Source organism: Ursus americanus, chromosome 12 (assembly GCF_024610735.1).
Source record: "Ursus americanus isolate L20-20 chromosome 12, mUrsAme1.1.p, whole genome shotgun sequence".
NCBI lineage: Eukaryota > Metazoa > Chordata > Mammalia > Carnivora > Ursidae > Ursus > Ursus americanus.
In genome coordinates this window covers 57,867,289-57,885,769 of record NC_142138.1, presented here as the reverse complement: position 1 = coordinate 57,885,769, position 18,481 = coordinate 57,867,289, and the positions used below count along the sequence as shown (strand labels likewise).

The window sequence follows — 18,481 nt, the reverse complement described above, 5'->3', positions numbered from 1 at the left end:
TTGTTGAAACTGGTGGATTGTGAGTGGGCTTTTTTCTTCTTCCCATTTTTCTGTAGTTTCCAAATTTCTCTAAATGAAAATTCTTTTCAGACAGGAAGAACTATTACGGCCTTACCGTTGTAAAATTATTTGCTCTCAGTCAATGTTTAAAAGAGAAATTTCTGAGACACTAAAAAACCAGAAGCAAGTCATTTTTTCAAAAAGAGGGAGAGGTTGCTAAGAAACTCTTTAAATTGGTCATGTTCTGAGGGCTAGGCCTCGGCACACACTGACAATGTTACGAAGGATGAGAACGTGGAATGGATCCTGTTATACGGAAAAGCAGAGTTCCTTGGGCAGAGGAGACCTGGGGTGGGGGTGGGGAGCCCTGGGCCGTGAGCCCCCTTGCCTTCCAATCCAGGTTCTGCCACTTGCTCCTCCTGGGGCTGTTTCCTGAGCCAGAAACCAGCCAGCGCGGTACAAGTTCTTGCTCAGCAGTCTGCTCTAACGTGCGGTTTTAGTGTCTGAAAATGGCTCGAACGAATTCGTGGATGATGCCTTCTGGAGGCAGAGGGAGCCCTGGTCTTGGCCAGGGAGGAGCCTGGTGGTCAGCGGCCGCAGGAGGCAGTGGCATCAGGAGAGCTTCTGCCCAGAGGCACCTGGCCAGGTGCAGATGCGCGGTCTGCCAGGGAGAGGGGGGCTGGGGCAGAGCAAGCAGATGGGAGGGGAGGAAGCCAGCCTCCCGCTTCCTCACCAGGCCCTCAATTACTCACGCTCCTGCTGTCCCAGGGCTCATTGTTTCTGAAGCACCAGCCCATCTATCTCCCCACTCAGCAGCCACAGCTTCGACAGCCTTTTCTGCACAGCAAAGGTCACACGCCACTTTTCTCCTTTACTCGGGCAGCGCACTCCAGCAACCTCAATGCCCAGGGAGGTGGACCGAAGCCAAGCTGTTTAAGCCTGGATTCCAACGGCACAGGCTTTCTCCCACCCTTGTAAGAGAATGTGCTGGGGGGCGGGCAGATGTCCACACCGCATCTTCCCCCTACAGAATCAGAACCTCTGAGGGTAAGAACTGGAAATGGCATTTTAAACAAGTCCCCCAGAAAAGCCTGATGTCCCAAGTTGGAGAACCAATGGCCTCAGGTCTGCTTGTAAGTGCGGATTCCCACATCCACCCAGCTGTCCCGAGAGGCTGGCGGTGAGGAAGAGACGGAAGGGGTTGCTAGTCCTCAAACTGGTATGACAGGAATGTGCCCCAGACCTGGGGCCAAGTGTGCCCTTCAGAGGGGGCAGGCTGGATAAGGGCCTGGGGCAGCAGATGCGTCCCCGGTGGGCCTCTCCTCCCACCCAGCTTCCTTAGTCTGTTTCGGCGCGCACACGTATCAGCCAAGCCCAGCCTCTCCCCTCAGGATCTGCAGTACGTCTATCCAGTACTCCCAGATTCACCCTCCGCCACGGCTCCCATGGCTCTCCCTCTCCCAACAGAGATCCCACCTGCCCCATTACTTAAATAATCTTTATTTCTCATGCACTAGGAAAGATGGGATTGTATGAAACACTGCATTTCACAGCAAAGGCCTCAGTGCAAAACACAACGCAGGGGACCAGGTAGATTCAGGTCTGGTCAGAACTCTGGGGACCATCGTGGGGACCCCGCCCCCAGGGCTGGTGACAGATTCAGGACCCTCCAGCTGCAGCGCCCCAGACACAACACAGGGCAGCTGCCCCCTCCTACAGAGGCACAGGAAGGCGACGCCGGCAGAGCGTGTGGACCGCAGAAAGGATGGAGGAGGCCGCTAGGGAGTGACATGGTGGAGGTGGTGGTCCAGCGCCTCCGAGGGCAAGTCTGGGCAGCCAGGGCTGAGCCTGAGCTCTCCGCCCGACGGTGCTCACTACGGAGCTGCTGGAGCTCCACGCACCCCCGGCAGACAGGCACAGGCCCCACCTCCCCGCTCCCCAGCCACGCACACAACACAACGTCCGCACAGGCGGGACCCCGAAGGCTAGAGGGGCCAGCCCTCCTCAACCATCCCCAGCCCCTGCGGGCACTTCGACGCCCACAGGACAGCCAGACTTCAGAGGTTGCTGGGACAGGGCCATGGGCAGGGCAGCCAGCAAACCTGGGCCATCCGGTACCATCGGAGCCAGGACAAGGGCGAAGCAGATTCTGGGCACCACTTTCCCGGAAGCGGTACAGGGACAGACACAGGTTGGAGACATGCAGGACAGAACACAGAAGAACAGACACATGCAGACACGACAGGGTGGGAGGGGTCGGAGGATAAAAGGTGGTCAAGGGGCCAAGAGGCGGGGCACGCGGTGGGCGGGCTCACTGAGGCCCCGGGCTTGTCGTGAGCCCGCTCTCCTCGGGGATGGTCTCCAGCATCTCACTCTGGACAGCCTGCGTGATGAGCGCCAGCTCCTGGCACAGAGTCTCATAGCGGTAGCCCACACGGATGTCCGGCACGTTCGTGCGGCGGATATCATTGCCCTCGGGGCCCTCCTTGGTGTAGTTGGGTCCCAGCCAGTGGCTCTTCACCTGCAGGGGGCAGGGCCATCAGACAGGGCCGCAGCTGGCTTTGAGGGGCCACGCCGCAGCCCTGAACCAGCAGCCCTGGGGCCATCCCAAGCGCAGAGGAGACGAGGGTGGCCCGCAGCCCCAGGCAGGCGGGAGCAGTACCTTGTGGGAGAAGCCGCTCATGAGCACGCTGTTGCGCGCCAGCTCGCACATGTCGCAGGAGCTGAGCTTCCACACCTGCGTGGCGATGCTGTACTCCTCCATCAGTGGCTCCTGCACAGGCCAGGGGCCCTCAGAGGGGTGCGCGCGGGCCTGCCACCCCGTCCCCGCCCGTCCTTGTGCCCCCTTCCCCCACCCCCGGAGTTGCACAGGGCGCGCTGCGCTCCACCAGCAGGGGGCAGCACCAGGCCTGAGGCCCAGGGGCCGGGCGCCCTCCGGGTTCTGACCTTGGTGAAGTGGAACTGCAGGGGATCATCAGTGGACAGCGAGACCATGAGCCCGCGGGACAGGTACTCGGGTAGCGGGTTCCGGTGGTAGCTGAGGAAGAGGCTGTTGTTGCTGAGCGGCGACATGGCGATGCCGATCTGGGCCAGGTAGTACAGGTACTGCAGGACCGGGGCCTGGGCGGCAACAGCAGGGGGTCCGTCAGGAGCACACCCGGCTCTGGAGGAGGGGGCAGGCCCCGGCAGGGGGGGGCGGGGAGCCCAGGCTCGGCCCCAGGTAACGAGGGTCATCTACAGCCAAGACCCAAGCGAGGGCCGCACAGTGGAGGCTGCGGCGTGCAGGGGTCCCAACTGGGGCTTTGCTGGGAGGAAGCTCGGTCACCGAAGAGGCTCGAAGGGTGGAAAGGAAGGTGAGCGATCGGGAGGGGAGGCTGGGGGTGCAGACCCTGACCTTGCGCAGAAGCAGCCCGTGCGAAATGTTCTCGGCCAGCATGAAGGCCGACACCAGGTGGTGGATGGGCCCGGCTTCCCCACAGTGTGGCCTCAGCACAAACGTGTGGAAGCCCCTCTGCCTGGGGGCGTAAAGACAGCGTCAGCTCCCCAGCGCGGGCCCCGAGGCCCCACCCGGTGACTGTGCGGTGACTGTGCGGACCGGGACAAGCGCCAGGGGCACATGCGTGGCTGTGAGGGGTGGGCCCAGACAGAACGCACTGGGTCCGGAGCGGGGGCCCGGGCGGTCGGGGCTCTGGCGGCCCCAGGGCAGGGCGGGCGGGCACGCACCGGCGCAGGTGGTTCAGCATGGCCATGTTGGCGAAGGTGTAGTACAGGTAGTAGGCGTAGGGCGGGTTGTCCTCCTCCACCCAAGCCTCGGGGAGGGGGCTCTCCAGGTTGAAGACGTGATTCTCGGGCTTAGACTCATCATCCACGCTGTCAAAGCCATCCACCTGGCACGGGACCCCGGGGTCAGGCCGGGAGCTGCAGCGGCCCCTGGGGCAGGCCACCCCCCCACCCCGCCCCTCCCCCGTGCGGCCCCCTCACGTGCTCCAAGAACAGGTGCAGCTCCGGGTGGCTGGCAGGGTGCACGGTGGCCTCAAACAGTGGCAGGAAGATGTTCTCCAGCATCTCCTGGAAGTTGGCCAGCTGGCCCTTGGTACGGTACACATCGCTGCGGGCAAGACGTCCGCACGCGGGACGTGCGGGTCAGTAAGCAGCGGAGCCTGGCCCGCACTCACAGAAGCGCTTCCGCACGACACTGGGTGGGCCAGGCTGGGCAGACCACGAGTGGAACCAGGGGCTTCCCCTTCCGCTTCTACTCAGAGGGCTTGGCTGGGGCGGGGGAGGACCCACCATCCCGGGCGGGCAAGAGGCAGGCGCTGTCCCCTTGAACCCTGCCCCCACGTTCCCTCCGGCTCCGAGGGACACTCACAAGAGGCGGGGCACTTGCACGAGCCAGCGCACGTTGGGAGAGTGTACTCGGTGCTTCACGGCCCAGCACGCCAGCTTGTCCCACTCGTCCCTCGAGCGCCCATAGATGGAGAGCCGCAGCTCCGCGTTCTGGTATTTGCTCTCCTCCAGGTCTGACATCACCTCCTGAAAGACACACAGCAGGGCAACCGTCACACTCACCCACCCATGACACCAGGCTCCCATGCGATTGGGGGAGGCGCCACTCAAGGCTCACGCTGCCCCTGCACCTGGGCCTGGGCGGTCCCTCCTCCTCACCTTGATAATGTGGGCAAAGTACTTTCCAGAAACCCTGTTGTCAGTCTTGATGAAGATCTCTCGGAGGACAGACTCCCCAATGGGGTTGTATTTGGCATTGAACTTGTCAAAGCGATGGAAGGTGTTCCTGTCCTGGGGAAGATGGCCAGGCCCAGGTCACCCCTGCCCCTGGGCCACGCGCTGACCCAGCCCCTCAGCCCCTGTGCCACCGGGACAGACCGCATGCATGTCCAGCGTGTCCACACTCAGGTCGTAAGCAGTGAGGTTCATGCTCTCGAAGACCTCCCGTAGCGTCTGCTCGCGGCCCTGCTCCACGTGCACGATCTCCTCCAGGTGTCGCTTCATCGCCCGTTTGATGAAGCGCAGCAAGTGCTTCTGGTTCATGCAGGACGAGGCATGGATGTGCGTGTCCACCTGGGGTGCAACGGGGGGCCGCTGGGTTCCCTGGAGGCCAGGAGGGTCTGGGGCCTGGGCAGTGGGATGGGACGGGACTGTCCGCGAGGGAGGCCGGGCAGGGGTGCAGGGCCGGACACGGGGGGAGGCCCCACCTTCCGGATGTTGTAGAAATCTCGGTGCGGCACCTTCTTCTGGGCGGCCAGCTCCTTCATCTCGTTGAGCAGCACGTGCATCTGGAACTTGGAGCTCAGGTACTGTAGCCGCCGGTAGCAGAAGGACTTTCTGGGCAGGGGGAGAACAAGGCAGGGGCTCTGGGCCACAAGCAGACGGGGCAGCTGCGAGGGGGGAGGGGACAGGACTGAGGCTGCGCAGGGCAGCAACAGATGGAGGAAAAGTCTAGGTCTCGGTGACTGTGAAGGGGTGAGAGGTGGCGGCAGGTGTCTGCGGCAGGGCTGGGGCTGGACAGTCCGGGCTAGAAGGGAGCCAAGTGTCTGGGACAGGCAGGGACTCACATGGGGCCGTTGATTATCAGGGCCATCAGCACATTGACATCCGCCACAAATTCCTGCAGGTCAGGGTACGGCAGCTCCACTTCTGGGCAACTGGCAGGTAAGGGGAGCTCGGGTGAGGGGAGCAAGCCATGCCCGTGGGCCCTCCCAAGTCAGGACAGCCCCCACAAAGCTCCCCTCCCGCCCCCCACTCCCCACACCCGCTTACTGCTCATCGGGTTCCCTGCGGGTGTAGACATGCACCACGCCCTGCACCATGCGCAGACCCAAGCCCAGGTCCCCAGGCATGGTGCTTGGCTCACAGTACTCATAGGGGTGTTGCTCCAGCGCAGGGGGGTGCACCGGGGCATCTGCGGGGTGGGGAGGGTGGAGTCAGGGCCAGGGCTCTTCCGGGCCGCCTGCTGCCCAGCCCAGAGGCCCCGCAGAGTGGGAGAGTTCCTGCCCCTGCCTCCACCCACCATGGGCTAAGAGGCTGGGATGAGCCTGGGGAGGGGGGAGAAGCAGGCAGGGTGGAGGTTCCCGGGCACCAAAGCTCAGGGGAGTCGGGGACACCAGGGTGCTTGAAGTAGAGCAGGGATGGGGGGTCCCACCAGCGGACACAGGGGTGTCGGGGCCCTGCTCGTAGGTCCGTGTCTCCAGAGGCTTCTCAGCCAGCTGCTGCAGGTACCGGCGGGTGGTGGGACAGAAGCTCTGCAGCGACAGGGCCATGTACTTCTCCCGGATGAAGAGTGCCCGCACCACACTCTTGGCTGCATCCAGCAGGTCTGTGAATGGCACCTGGCGACAAGGACATGAGGTCACTCTCCTTCGTCTCAGACCCAGGTGAGGCTTGCCCTCGCGTCTTCCCCGAGGTCTGGGCCCTGGAAACAGCACGTCTACTAGCTCCCAGCCACAGACCCTTTGCCGCTCCGGCTTTTGGAAAGAGAAATGCTCTCTCTAAGACGCACTCAGCCTCCAGGCTGGGGAACAACACTGGGATACTGTGCAGTCGAGAGGGGTAGAGAGCCAAGGCCCTGCCCCTGCACTGACCCCACACTTCTCCTCGCCGGAGATGGTGACCCGCTGAAATTCCCGCTCTAGCACCACGTCCCGCTCCCGCAGGCCCCGGTCGCCTTGCCCTTCGCCCTGCTCCTTGTAGAGCCTACGAGGGGAGAGCACAAGGGAGGGGGCTGGAGCCAGTAGCAGGACAGGCCCCAGCCCCATGCCCCCACATCTCTCCGTGCCCCTTTGCCCTCCTCACTGGAGGTCCAAGGCACTGTCTGTCTTCAGGAAATCTTGCTTGGCCCGAAGCAGGATGTCCGGCTCCAGCCTAGAAGGGAGAGGAACAAGAGGTCAGGCTGCTGACAAGGGATGGCCCTGGTTCTCAGGTCCCTGCCCCGTGCTGGCTGCTGTGCACGTGTTGTTCCTCGTGGCCTCATGGGGCCATGGAAGCCTGCACTGTGGCTGCTGTCCGGCCCCAAGTTACCAATGAGAAGGCACACTCAGAAGCTGAGCGACACAGCTAGGCCCCACGGGTGGGTACGAGACAGAACCAGAACCCAGCAGCCTGACTCTAAAGCCTGGGCTTCATACGACACTCTAGGCTCCCTCCCTAGTGGGTCGCAGAGGGAGGACAGGATGGGAGAGGGACCAAGATGGGGCTCTGAAAGTGTCCCAGCAGAGACAGAGGGATACCGGGCAGCCCACCCCGTGCCCCCGACCCCACAGCTGTCCGGCTGTGCCCCACCCCCGTCCCATGGCTGCCTGCTGGACTCTGGGGCTGGGGCCTTACTTGACATCCTGGCTGATCTGCCTTTCCAGGCGCTGCCGCCGCTCCTCCAGCTGCTCAATGGGGCTCTCCTCGGGGAACTCGTACGGGGCACTGCGGAGCTCGCTCTCAGCCAGGGAGCGGCTGAACAGCTCCTGGTGGGAGGGAAGGAAGGGTCAGTGTGCCAGGCCCTCCCTTACAGGGTGTCGGGATGGGGGGAGGGCAGCAGGAGCTGGAGGTACCTGGGAAAGGCTAGGGATCAGGGCACAGCCAAGCGTGGAGTAAGGGGTGGCTGAGATGGAGGGGTGTGGGGAACAGAGACAGGGCATGGGGACGGCGGTGCAGGGGCGTGGGGTGAGGTGCCGGGCGGTACCTCGGCGATCTCCTTGCATTTGCCGTCCATGGACGTGCGCAGGTCGAGCGGGAAGTGCTTGAGGCAGGGGGCAGGGCCTGGCAGGGATCGGGCAGCCTGCAGCGGAGGGGCCCCCAGCCCACCCCGAGCCTCTGTGGAAACAGCGATGCCAGGGTCAAAGGGTGGAGGGCAGGGCCTGCGTGCACTAGAAGCCCTGGGCCCCTGCACGCCGCAGGCCTGTCCCAGAGAGAGGCCAGGGTCTGGAAAGTGGGCAGTCCCTCCTCAAAGGCTGAGGACTGGGCCTGCATGGGGCTCCCAACGGATGTCGCCCTCACAGTCTAACACCGGGCCCCTCACCCATTCCAGGCACAGGAGTCGGGGGTCTGAGGCTGCCTCTAGAGCAAGCGGATTCGCTCACTCCAGGAGTAAGAACCTGAATCCTGGACTAGGACCCGCTGCCTCAGTGAGCAGGAGACCTCCGGGCAGGCACACATGTACGCACAGACACACACAGATACACACACACAAACCCTGGGTGCTCATTAAGGACCTGGTGGCCGAGCCAGCAATCCCCAGCCCACAGCTTCCAGGGTAGGCAGGCCCGGATCAGTCCTGCTTCTGGACCCAGCAACCCTCCTTTCGGAAACCCAGGGCCTTTGCTGATATCCCAGACCTACAGAGTGCAGGCAAGTCACAGCTGCCACTTAGCTCTGACCTGGGGACCAGACCCCCGGGGAAGAGGAGGAGAGGAAGTGGAGGGCCTGGTTGATAGCAGGAACCCTACCTCCTCCCCAGCGGCGTGCCCTCTCCCCCAGGACCCCAGGGCTGCCAAGATGGGGCCTGGCTCCAGCCTGCCCCTCCCACTGCTGGCTGCCCCTCCAAAGGGAGCTGCCACAAGCAGCCTGCGCCACTCAGAGGCCCCAGGATCTGGGCCGGAGGCCCCAGGGAGGGCCTGGGGAAGGGAGTATCAGAAGCCAGGGCCTCTCCACATGCAGGCCAGAACTCCTCAGGGGCACCACCAGGAGGCTAGCACTGAAGGCCTTGAAGCTGCTAGTCTAGGGGGCTGCCTGAGCCCCCAGCCAGCTCAGACCCTCCCTGGGCTACCAGCGCCACCCTCCCCACCAGGAAGCTCTCCACCAAACGGGGGCTCTCCCAGCCGGCTCTGAAGGGTACTCCCTTCTAGCACCCTCCTTTCCCCTTTGCACTGGGTCTTAGGGATGGACTGGAGGCTCTGCCCAGGTAGCGTGCCTTAAAGTCTGTGGGCTCACTTCCCAATCCCCCAGAGTTGGGTCCCAAGGTTGGACAAAGGGAAGAGGAGGTGCCTGCCCCAGATCCAGGACCCAGCCCCCCCTCCCTGGTGCTGGCCTGATCCTACCGACAGAGTTCGGGCAGCTCCAGCCAGTACCCCCGTGCCCCTTGCCCGCTGGTTTGCTGAGTGGAGCTGTAGCCAGTCCCTCAGGACAGCTCAGGGGCCGGCACGGGCCGTACCAAGTGCAGCTGCGTGCAGGGGAGACCCTAGGATGACAGCGAGCAGGGGGCTAGGGAGGCCCAGGGGAGCCAGAAATCAAGGGAAGGAGCATCAGAGTTGGGAAATAAGAGGAACCTCAGAAGGGAACAGCTTTAACCTCTACCGTACCAGGGTCCAGCCTAAAGTGGAGCCCCCGAGGGGGCGGAGCAGGGTAGGCTGACAAGGGCAGGGCAGTCTGGCTGGCAGGGGCTGAGCCTCCTTAAAACGCACTACCCTAGGAATAGTGAGTGAGCAGGGCCAGGGTAGACCAAGGGTGGGGGGGAGAGGAGGGGAGGAGCAGCCCTCATCTCCGTACACAACAGCCCCAGGCCAGCTTCCCCTGCCCAGTGGCTTGTTTTGCTCACCACTGTCCCCTGGGTCCCTGACTGTGGGATCCCTTGGGACAAAGCCTCTTCCAGCGAGAGAAGTTGGCTGGCAGTGAGGGAAGTGACTCAGTCCAGGTAGGGACCAGGTACTGAGCTTCTACGCTGCCCAAGGGGCCTGATTCATGGCCCCCCAGACCTCCAGCCTCCTCTCGAAGCCTCTCGTCGGGAACAAACTGTCCAGGAGGGAGAAGTGTGGGAGATAAGGGACTAGAATTTGGAGGACTTGAGTCTGACTCTATTCCCACTTACTAGCATGTCTCTGCCTCCCGGAGGCTTCAAGTCCTGTCCATAATGGGGTGATAAGCCGGTCCTGCCCTATCTAGCCACCAACTTCCTTAAGGCTAGAAGAGATACGGCTCTGCAAGTGTTGCATAAAACATCATTATTTGCGATTATCAACTCCTGGGACCTTCCGAACACTTATGACATATAGTCCTACCTACTCGGGAGGCCCAGTGCAGGCCAGCACAACCACGCAGTAAAGGGCAGCAAAGAGAACAGAACTTGACACAGACAGAGATGGGGGTGACACTATCTCACACTTGGAAGAGGGCAGATCAGGAAGAGGAGAGGAGGATGGGCACCTGCTCCACACCCAGGGTGTAAGACAGAGCCCAAGGTCCTTGCCCGTCCAAGAACCCTGATCCTATACAACTCCTCCCTTCTAGACCCCGGCAGGGGAGGCTGCCCACAGACCTCCAGGGCTGGTCTCTATCAGGTCAGCAGGAGCTGAATTGAAGGTCCTAATCTCAACCCCCCATCTTAGCAGGGTGGCCCAGGATCTCCACAGAAACACTGGGGTGACCAGGACAGGTTCCAGCAGCCAGAGCCATGCCTCCAGGCTGCAGACCCCTGCACGGGGCTGCAGGGGTTCATGACAGGTGACAGGCAGTAGCCTCCACACTCCCTGAGGCCAGGCCTAGAAGATCCAGCTTCCTGCCTGTTAGTCCCTTCCCCAGAGTCTGTGCACTGACACACACACACACACACACACACACACACACACACACGCAATCCACCAAAAGCCAGAGGGGACTGCTCCGGCCAACCAAGATCTTCCCACCTCATCTACCCTTTGCCCAGGGGTCCCCTCACCCACTGCCAGGACTGCCTCAGGCAGGAGGCAGAGACATGCCCAAAGCTTTGACCGCTAAGTCTCAGATGCTCCCACCGAGTGACCACCCAAAGATGTACAGAGCTAGCCCCAGGGGACACACTCTCTGGAGGGCCCAGCCCTGAGCACAGAACACACAGACCCTCGGGACAGCACTGACCCCCAGGCAGTGTTTTCAATGGCCTAAGAAAATACAGGAGGTGGGTGGTCAGGCTCTAGGTACAGACAGCCGCTGAGGGGAGGGGGAGAAGACACTGGCTTGCCCTGGTCCCCAAAATGGGGGGTGGGGGGTCCTTCCGTAGCCACGAGGCCGAGGCACGGCAGACGGCAGGTAGCCTAGCCCTCAGGGAGAGGGACACAGCCACCCCATGCCGCCGGCTCCCAGCGATGCAGACATGCCTACGAGTGGGAGTCAGACCAAAGCGTGCAAGAGCACCCAAGCAGGCAGCGCCCCCAGCCCGAGCCCCCAAAACAGGCCGGGCCCAAGGACACCCCATACTTCCGAGGAAGCCCACAAGAAAAACCAGGGACGTGCAAACAGCAAATGATGGCTACGGTTGAGTCCCCAACCCCTGGGATGCCCGGTAGCAGCGAGGGTGCCCTAACGTCAGACACCTCCCCCAGGAAAGGGATTCGAGATCTGGGGTCCTAGAAAGAAGAACTAACCACAGGAGGACGCCTGAGCCTGCCTGGTAAAGACAAGCCGCCAGCAGCGTGGCCAGCCCACAAACCAGCCAGTCCCACACATCTCCCTCTCCATTCACACACACTCCACATGCACACGGTCTTAGCACCTCCACACGCTGACACGTGTGCAAACACACCTCTTGCTGCACCCACACCTGCGCCCACTCCTTGTTACGGAGGGCAGCACCCCCCACACGGACCCGGTCACCTTCCACCCCACCTCCCTCTCCACACCACCTCCTAAGCCAGCTGTCCCTGGGCCCGAGGACAAGGAGGGGCATCACCCCAGAGGGGTGCAGGCGCAGGGGCACCCCCCACACACAGGACCAGTGGCCTGGGCCAGCGCTGGTGGGGCAGAACCAGCGTCTGAGGCTGGGGAGCACACACTCACCTGGTACTGCAGAGGACGCCTGCAAGCTGACCCGCTTCTTAAAGGGATATTTGGCCTTGGGATTGCCGGGGCCGGATGGGTTGGATGCCATGGCTCGAGCGGCGGACACGGCGGGGGGAGTCTGAGCCGCACCAGCTGGGCCTGGCTCTGCCACATCCAACCCCTTCCTCCGCCCCGCCCCCAGCGGGAGTGACTGATGCAGGAAGCAGAAGCCCCGCAGGCGGAAGAGGCCCTGGCCACGATTTCTGATGTTGTCTAGGCAACCTCGGGGAGGGGGGCCTCCATCCCCGCCTCTCATCCCCTCCCTTCCCTCCTCAGACCCTGGAGTGACGCGACTGCTGCTAGCTGGGCCTGGGGGGGCGGGGGTGGGGGGAAGGTGAGCAAACAAGATGGGGAGGGGCCAGCCCCTAGCACTCCACTGACCCCTTCAGGAGCCCTTGCCCCTGGCCAGGGCTCTGGGGCACAGGAGTCAAAGTCCAGGCTGGCTGGTCCAGACGGCATGAGAGAAAAAAATAATAATAAACGGGAATCCAGCGCGAGCTCCCCCAAGCTCAGAACACATTGTCTCAGAGCAGGCGTACTCCGTGAAAACCCAGCCCCTCTGGGGCAGAGTCCCCTTTTCTCTTCTTATCAGATTCCCAGCCCCAGGGGTAGTCCAGCTCTGGGAAGATGGGGGTAGAACTGAGAATTCCGGCCCAGTAGGGAGGAGCCTGTCTTGGGAAAATTCCACTGGCCGGCAGAAGCCACCTTCTAGGAAGGCAGGAAGCCAGGAGGCAGGGGCTTCTCTGGCGGGGGGTGGCTAGGAAAGAGACCCCAGCAACTTCTGACTTTTCTGTCTTTTCGCACTCAGGCTCTGCTCTCCTAGGCCGGCCTCAGGAGGAGACGGCCACCTTCCCTAGGTCTGCAGGCTGTGCTGAGACCCCCACCCCCTTGTCACCCTGGCCATGCACTTTTCTGTCCCAGAGACCCTCCCCCCAACAGACGCGCACATACACTCACCTGAGGTCATGCTGCCCGAGCCCGCAGGGGTACCAGGGAGGCTGCCCGCCAAGGTCTGCCCGGCCGGGAAGCCGGGGTCGCAAGGGAGGGGAGGAGGGCTGAGACCCAGGCCCTGGCCAAGTCGCTCCGAGGACCCCTGCCCTGGCACTGAGACGGAAGTAGTAAGGCAGTCTTTCAAAATTGCCCGGAGGCGGGAGGTGGACCCCAGCAGACCTCGGCCGCTGCACTGGCCTCGAAGACCCCAGAGTCCCGACCCCCAGCTCTCTGCCCAAGAGGCGAGCAGGCCACGTGCTTCCCAGAGAGCAGGACCCGCAACTCGTCTGAGCTTCTCTCCACACGCTCTGGGTGTTCGGGATCGGACTACCGTAGCTGGACTGTGGGGGAGTCACGCAACAGGTACGACCCCACCAAAGCCTCGCCAGCGCCACCGAGCTCCTCTGACGCCCAAGGCCCCGGCAGATCCGAGGCCCCGCCCCCTCCGGGCAGGCCCCGCCCCCGCCGTGTTCCGCTTCCCCGCGCCACGTGGGCAGCCGCCACTCCGCAGTTGGCCCGGCCGGGTCTTGGGCAAGTCCTGTGCGTCAGCTTCCTCATCCGTGAAATGGGGTGGTGTGATCGCACTCAAGGGAGTTACTGTGAGCATTAAATGTTAAGCACCTTTCCAGGATGCCTGGCACAAAGTCGGTGGCCAATAAAAGATTAACTAGTAGTGTCTCAAGATTAATTCACTTTGAGAAGTCCTACCCGGCATTCTCACTTCAGGTCATCCGTTTTCTTCTGGCAGGCGTAGATAAACAGGGTGTGCCCTGCAATTCTGGCTCCTCTTCCCGCGTTTACTTCTATATTTATTGGCTAAAAGCTTAGGCTCTGTAGCCAGAATGTGTGGGTTCAATTCCATACTCCCCCACGTACTTTGTGATTGACGTTGGGAAAGTCACTGCACTCTGTGCTCTATTTCGTCTGGCAAATGACTATAAGAGACCCTGCTTTTTTGGTGGTGGTTAAGATAAATGAGTTAATGTAAGTCAAGTGCTTAGAACAGTGTCTGGCCTGTAGTTACTACTCAATTAATGTCTGTGTCATCCTTGCTATGTCCTTGGCCTTGGTTCCCTGTTGACAACCTCACACTGTAATGATTCTCCTCGCAGCCTGTAAAGAAGTGGAGTTGGGCTTTTTGGGGGGACTGCAGACACCCCACTCAGCCAGCACCCTCACTGCCAAGTGACAGAGAATCTACCAAAAGGGAACCTGGGGGGGGGGGTGCCTAAGACTTCACTGCACATACTTAAGTGTATTAGCAGCAATTAATCTTTTTCCTATTTCTCCACCTTGTGGGAGCCCTTTGTCCCCCACACCCAGTTGTACTAATGCTGTCTAGCTCCTCCCAGTTCTCACCACCCCCACAGCCAGATTCCTTCCCAAACTCTGCCTCCACGCCCTCTCCCCAAGCTGGATTCTGGACCCTGAACCCTATTATCCCTGTGTATCTCGTGTCACCTCTATTGATCTCTGCCTACTGCTCCTCACCGTGGGCAATGGCCTCCATAGACATGGGGGTGGGGCAGTTCACTTCACAAAGGAGCAATAAAACCAATAAAACAAGGGGAATTCCAAGTTTATCCATCAAATTAACAGAGATTCAGGGGAAAAAAAATCCTAATGCAGGCAAGGGGGTAGTGAGATGGGACACACAAATACCACTAGTGGACACCAGCAGCGACATAAACTGTCTGAAGGCCGTTGGTAATACATAATCAAGAGTCTTTAAAAAGGTCATATTACTTGACCCTGGAATTCCACTTTCAGGAAATTGTTCTGCTAAAAGGAGCTGCCAGAAAAATATCCACGACTTTGTTCATCACTGCAATGTTTATCACATAGAAAGGCTGGAAACAGTAAGGTCCAACAATAGGGGGATGTTTAAATTTTGTCAGATGCATGCAATGAAATACAACCATTAAAAATTGTTCTTGGAGAACTTCTTAATGAGGTGGCAATGTTTACAATGTAAGGTTTGGTTTAAAAAAAATGAATGTAAAAATCTGTACATACAGTATGGCCCTAAATATGTGACATATATGCATAGAAAACAAACACACCAAAACATTTACAAAATGGTTATCCATGGGTAGTAGAACTGGGGATTTTATTTCCTTCTTTATACTCATCTGCATTTAAAAAAATTGTCTACAATGCATATCCATTACTTTTATAATCAAGGGAACAGAAAAAAACAAATCTGTAATAGGCTCTACACCCCACCTCCAAAAGACCCTCCTGAGTTTAACTCCAGACTAAATTGGTCTTGGGATCTTAGGACTTTTGAAACTACTGGGCTCTCAGCAATTAGTAACAAAATAAATCTCGAAATTAAAAAATCAAGCAGCAGGTAACCATGTAGAATGTCACCTACAATGTGACAAAATGCAAATTTTGACATAGTATTAAGGGGTGGTATCTTGCATTGGGCTAGGTCTGATTAGGATTCCCCCTTGATTCAGACCTACCTACCCATTACCTACCTAACCAGCCCAGAGCTGGCAATCCCTGCCCTCCACCTCACCCAGGCAAACCGGTTCACTGGTCCCTAAATGCTCCTCCCTAGTGCCATCTGCAACACACCCTTCCCCTGGTAACCTTCCCCTATTTCCAGGCCATTTGATACGCCATCCCTGCTAGGAAGTGTGTAGTGATTACAGCTAAGCATCGATCTCCCCACCTACACAACACCAGCAAAAATCTCAGTGGGGTTCACGGTCTACGGTCTACGTAGAACAGTTTGGGAAATGAAGGAGTGAGTCATCCCCCTTGGCCTCCAGCTTCTTACTGTTGTCTTTGAGCCTCTGGGATCTTCTCTAGCTCTAAACACAGCTTCCTCCCCTCCTACCCTATTCACCAGATGGTTCCTTAAAGAGCCCTCCCTGAACTCTAGGCCCCCACTCAAGTGTGCTCCTTAATTCTCTGAAGAACGCTTCTCTCAGCCTCTGGCCTGCAGCCCACTGTGACGTCAGCCTCCCCCCTAGGCCAGACCACTCTGCCGACATTGGATTTGGGAGGGAACGCCTGCAGCCTCACACAGATCCTTGGCCAGAAGTTTTCCCAAAGCACCCCCTATGCCTAGATCCTTCTCGAACCAAGCTGCTCAGCTCTTGTTTCTCAGCTCGTCCAGCCAGCCCTGTCACCCCTGACCCGTCCCCCAACACTGTTTATAGCACCATGCAGCTGTACCCAGCTGTACTTAAGCTTTCCAACGGTCTTAGCCACGCCCTGCCCTGTCACTCAAAGCCCTCCCTGGCTAGCCCCAATGCCGCCCCTTTGCCGTCCTTAACTGGCCGCACATACCCCATTTCCCAGTCTTCCCTGAGCAGTTTGCACCTCAGGCCTCCACGTCTTCTCTCACGCTTTCCTCTCCCCAAAATGCCTTACCCCCGTGTCTATTGTTGTTCTGCTTCTCTGATCAAAGTCTGTTCATTTTAGTCGCTCCCTCCTTTCTTCTACAGAATTTTTCAGTCTGACAGTTAAATGTGTTTATAAATGTCTTTCCTACCAGGCGTGGAGGCTAGGTTTTAAACAGCTCTGAATTCTCCAGCACAGTGTTCCTTTAATTAAACTGTTTCTCTGTGAATTTACCCCTCCTCTTCCTTTGGACTGGAAGGTCCTGAAGGCAGTTCCTCATTCATATTCCCCCAACTCCAGCCGGGACAAGGCTTTACCCACAGTCCCCACCACTGAGGGTAAGACAGATCCTGAGATCTCCCCTTAGCTCAGGAAACAGGACCAAACTTGTTGGGAAATGGTGAGTCTTTTTTCACTCAAAATGCTCTGGTTGTCAGGCTGTGATAGGACTCCTGAGCTCTGATTCTGATACGAACTTGTTTATTATCATCCTTCTCTGCTTCTAAATGGGAATAGCACCTACGTGCTTTACCTAGTCCACCACGACGCTGAACTCAAATGTGGTAATCACATTTGAACAGCCACAGGAAAGGCACGGGAGCTGATGGGAGGCAGGAGGCCACTGGCGCCAGGGTGGGTCGGCACAATTCGAGGCCAGGCGAGGGTCAGGAGCTCCCTTACTCAGCCCGGTAGTGGGAATGGGAACCTGGCAAACTAGGAAACAAGCAGAAGCAGCACAGAAGTTTGCAGAGGTGGTAGCTGAAAAAGGCACAGCTCGAACATTTTCCCCATGCGTGAAACAAGTTCGTGGTTCCTTTCGCAATGCAAGTGCTACCGTTCGAAGCTCGAGCATTTGCCTTTTTTGTCCAAGTGTTCTTTCACTGGCTGCTGATGTGGGGGTAGTAGAGAGATCACCTGATTTATCTGTTTATTACGCTTACATGACCTTGAACAAGTTACTTAACCCTCAAGCCTCAGTTATCTGGTCTGCAAACCGGGGACAGAGCACTTACCTTGAAGTTAGTGTGAGAATGAACCGATAGGAGCCACATAACTTGTCTAGCACAGTTCCTGGCAGTCCCCTGCTCTGAACAGAAAAGGTTTCAGCACAGCTCTGGCCTGGGTGTAGGTTACCAATATTGTGGGTAGGCTAGGTATAATTACTGACACTTTATAGCCAAGATTCCAAGACAGTCACAATTTCAAAGATACTCTCCTGTCTTAAGTCAAGAAGCATTTGCCAAGTTTTGATTGGGAAACCATGATCACTATGGAAGGCACCTTGGCGGCCACCTATTTCTCCATCGGCCCTGAGAGTCTGTGCTCCAGGCCCAGAGCTTCTCAGCCAGATACTCAGATGGCAGCTGAGAGGTGGTGGAAGGAGGAAGATGCTCAGCGGTGGCTCAGGGCACCTAGTAGGCAGGAGACCCAGGTGCTACCTCCCACTTTCTCCGGCCCAGTGGACAGGCCACTGCCGCACATTTCCACACTGAAAGGAAAGAGCACGTTAAACCCTTCGAACGCAAGTTAAATCCTCAAGTCCTTGCCTGCACATTAGAATCACCTGGGGAAATACAGAAATCTTCATACCTGGACTGCATTCCACACCAATTAAATCAGGTTTTTTCAAACTTGCCACATGATGATAATCACCTATATAGCTTAAAACAGTTTCTCAGGCTCAGGAATTAGCACCATTACCAGAACATAATGATTCTAAAACACACCCTTTTAAAAACATACAGGGTACGTTAAGATGTCTGCGTGATCTTCCAATGGGTGATATCTAAGATTTGATGACGCTCAGAAACCCGCATCTCCGGTGATCCTCATACTTAGGCAGGTTTGAGGAAAAAACAGTTCCCTAATACTTTCTAGGGCAGCACTTCCCGAATTCTGACAGCGTTAGAGTCCCCTGCAATTCTGTTACAACGCACGTTCTCAATCAGAAGGTCTAGGTTAAGGCCTGAGACCCTACATTTCTAAGACGCTCCCAGGTGAACTGTGCTAGGCCTTGCGCCACCTTTTGAGTGGCAAAATTTTGAAGTATCTCCTTCTGAGAAGGCTCCATCAGCAACTCATTTAACTAAACTGAAATAACAGGCATAAAGAACTTTGACCAATGGATAGAATCTTCGCTAGGTCTGAGAGGCAACTGCCGGACTACACGCTAGCATTTCTCCCCAGGAAAGGGCTGCAAGGACGCAGGCAAGAGGGAGGGCCGTCCCAACTTATGCAAAGCCAGAGGCTAGAGTCCAATTTCCCAAGGAAGCAGGCTGCTGTATGAGGCAGCACAGACTCCCCTCCCCCCCCACTCTAAATACCAGCAGAAGTT

General features: G+C 58.6%; 1 protein-coding gene across 4 annotated transcripts; it reads right to left on the bottom strand.

Annotated features, from left to right (window-relative positions):
* Nucleotides 1-1,484: 1,484 nt before the first annotated feature.
* On the bottom strand, nt 1,485-13,233 carry AMPD2 (adenosine monophosphate deaminase 2). Of its 4 annotated transcripts, none has more exons than XM_045801567.2 (18): nt 12,754-13,233; nt 7,691-7,821; nt 7,342-7,472; nt 6,811-6,879; nt 6,600-6,711; nt 6,161-6,347; nt 5,779-5,920; nt 5,574-5,663; nt 5,214-5,343; nt 4,885-5,079; nt 4,666-4,797; nt 4,370-4,533; nt 3,982-4,108; nt 3,724-3,887; nt 3,395-3,515; nt 2,947-3,120; nt 2,663-2,773; nt 1,485-2,521 (listed from the first exon to the last, which is right to left on the bottom strand). In XM_045801567.2, the coding sequence occupies exons 1-18, from the start codon at nt 12,761-12,763 to the stop codon at nt 2,312-2,314; spliced, it is 2,400 nt and encodes a 799-aa protein (XP_045657523.1). In that variant the 5' UTR covers nt 12,764-13,233; the 3' UTR covers nt 1,485-2,311. The 4 variants fall into 4 exon arrangements, with proteins under 4 accessions (XP_045657523.1, XP_045657522.1, XP_045657524.1 ...); XM_045801566.2 differs by lacking the exon at nt 12,754-13,233 and adding an exon at nt 11,755-12,698; XM_045801568.2 differs by lacking the exon at nt 12,754-13,233 and adding an exon at nt 9,045-9,068.
* Between the last annotated feature and the right edge of the window lie 5,248 nt (nt 13,234-18,481).

Excerpts from the sequence above, each read along its gene's own strand:
- AMPD2 (XM_045801566.2), bottom strand. The coding sequence starts at position 12,052 with ATGAGAGGCGGGGATGGAGGCCCCCCTCCCCGAGGTTGCCTAGACAAC. Across the intron at positions 5,080-5,213 it reads ATTTCTACAACATCCGGAAG|GTGGACACGCACATCCATGC; the intron begins GTGGGGCCTCCC and ends GTTGCACCCCAG. Across the intron at positions 4,109-4,369 it reads GTGCAAGTGCCCCGCCTCTT|CGATGTGTACCGTACCAAGG; the intron begins GTGAGTGTCCCT and ends TCTTGCCCGCAG.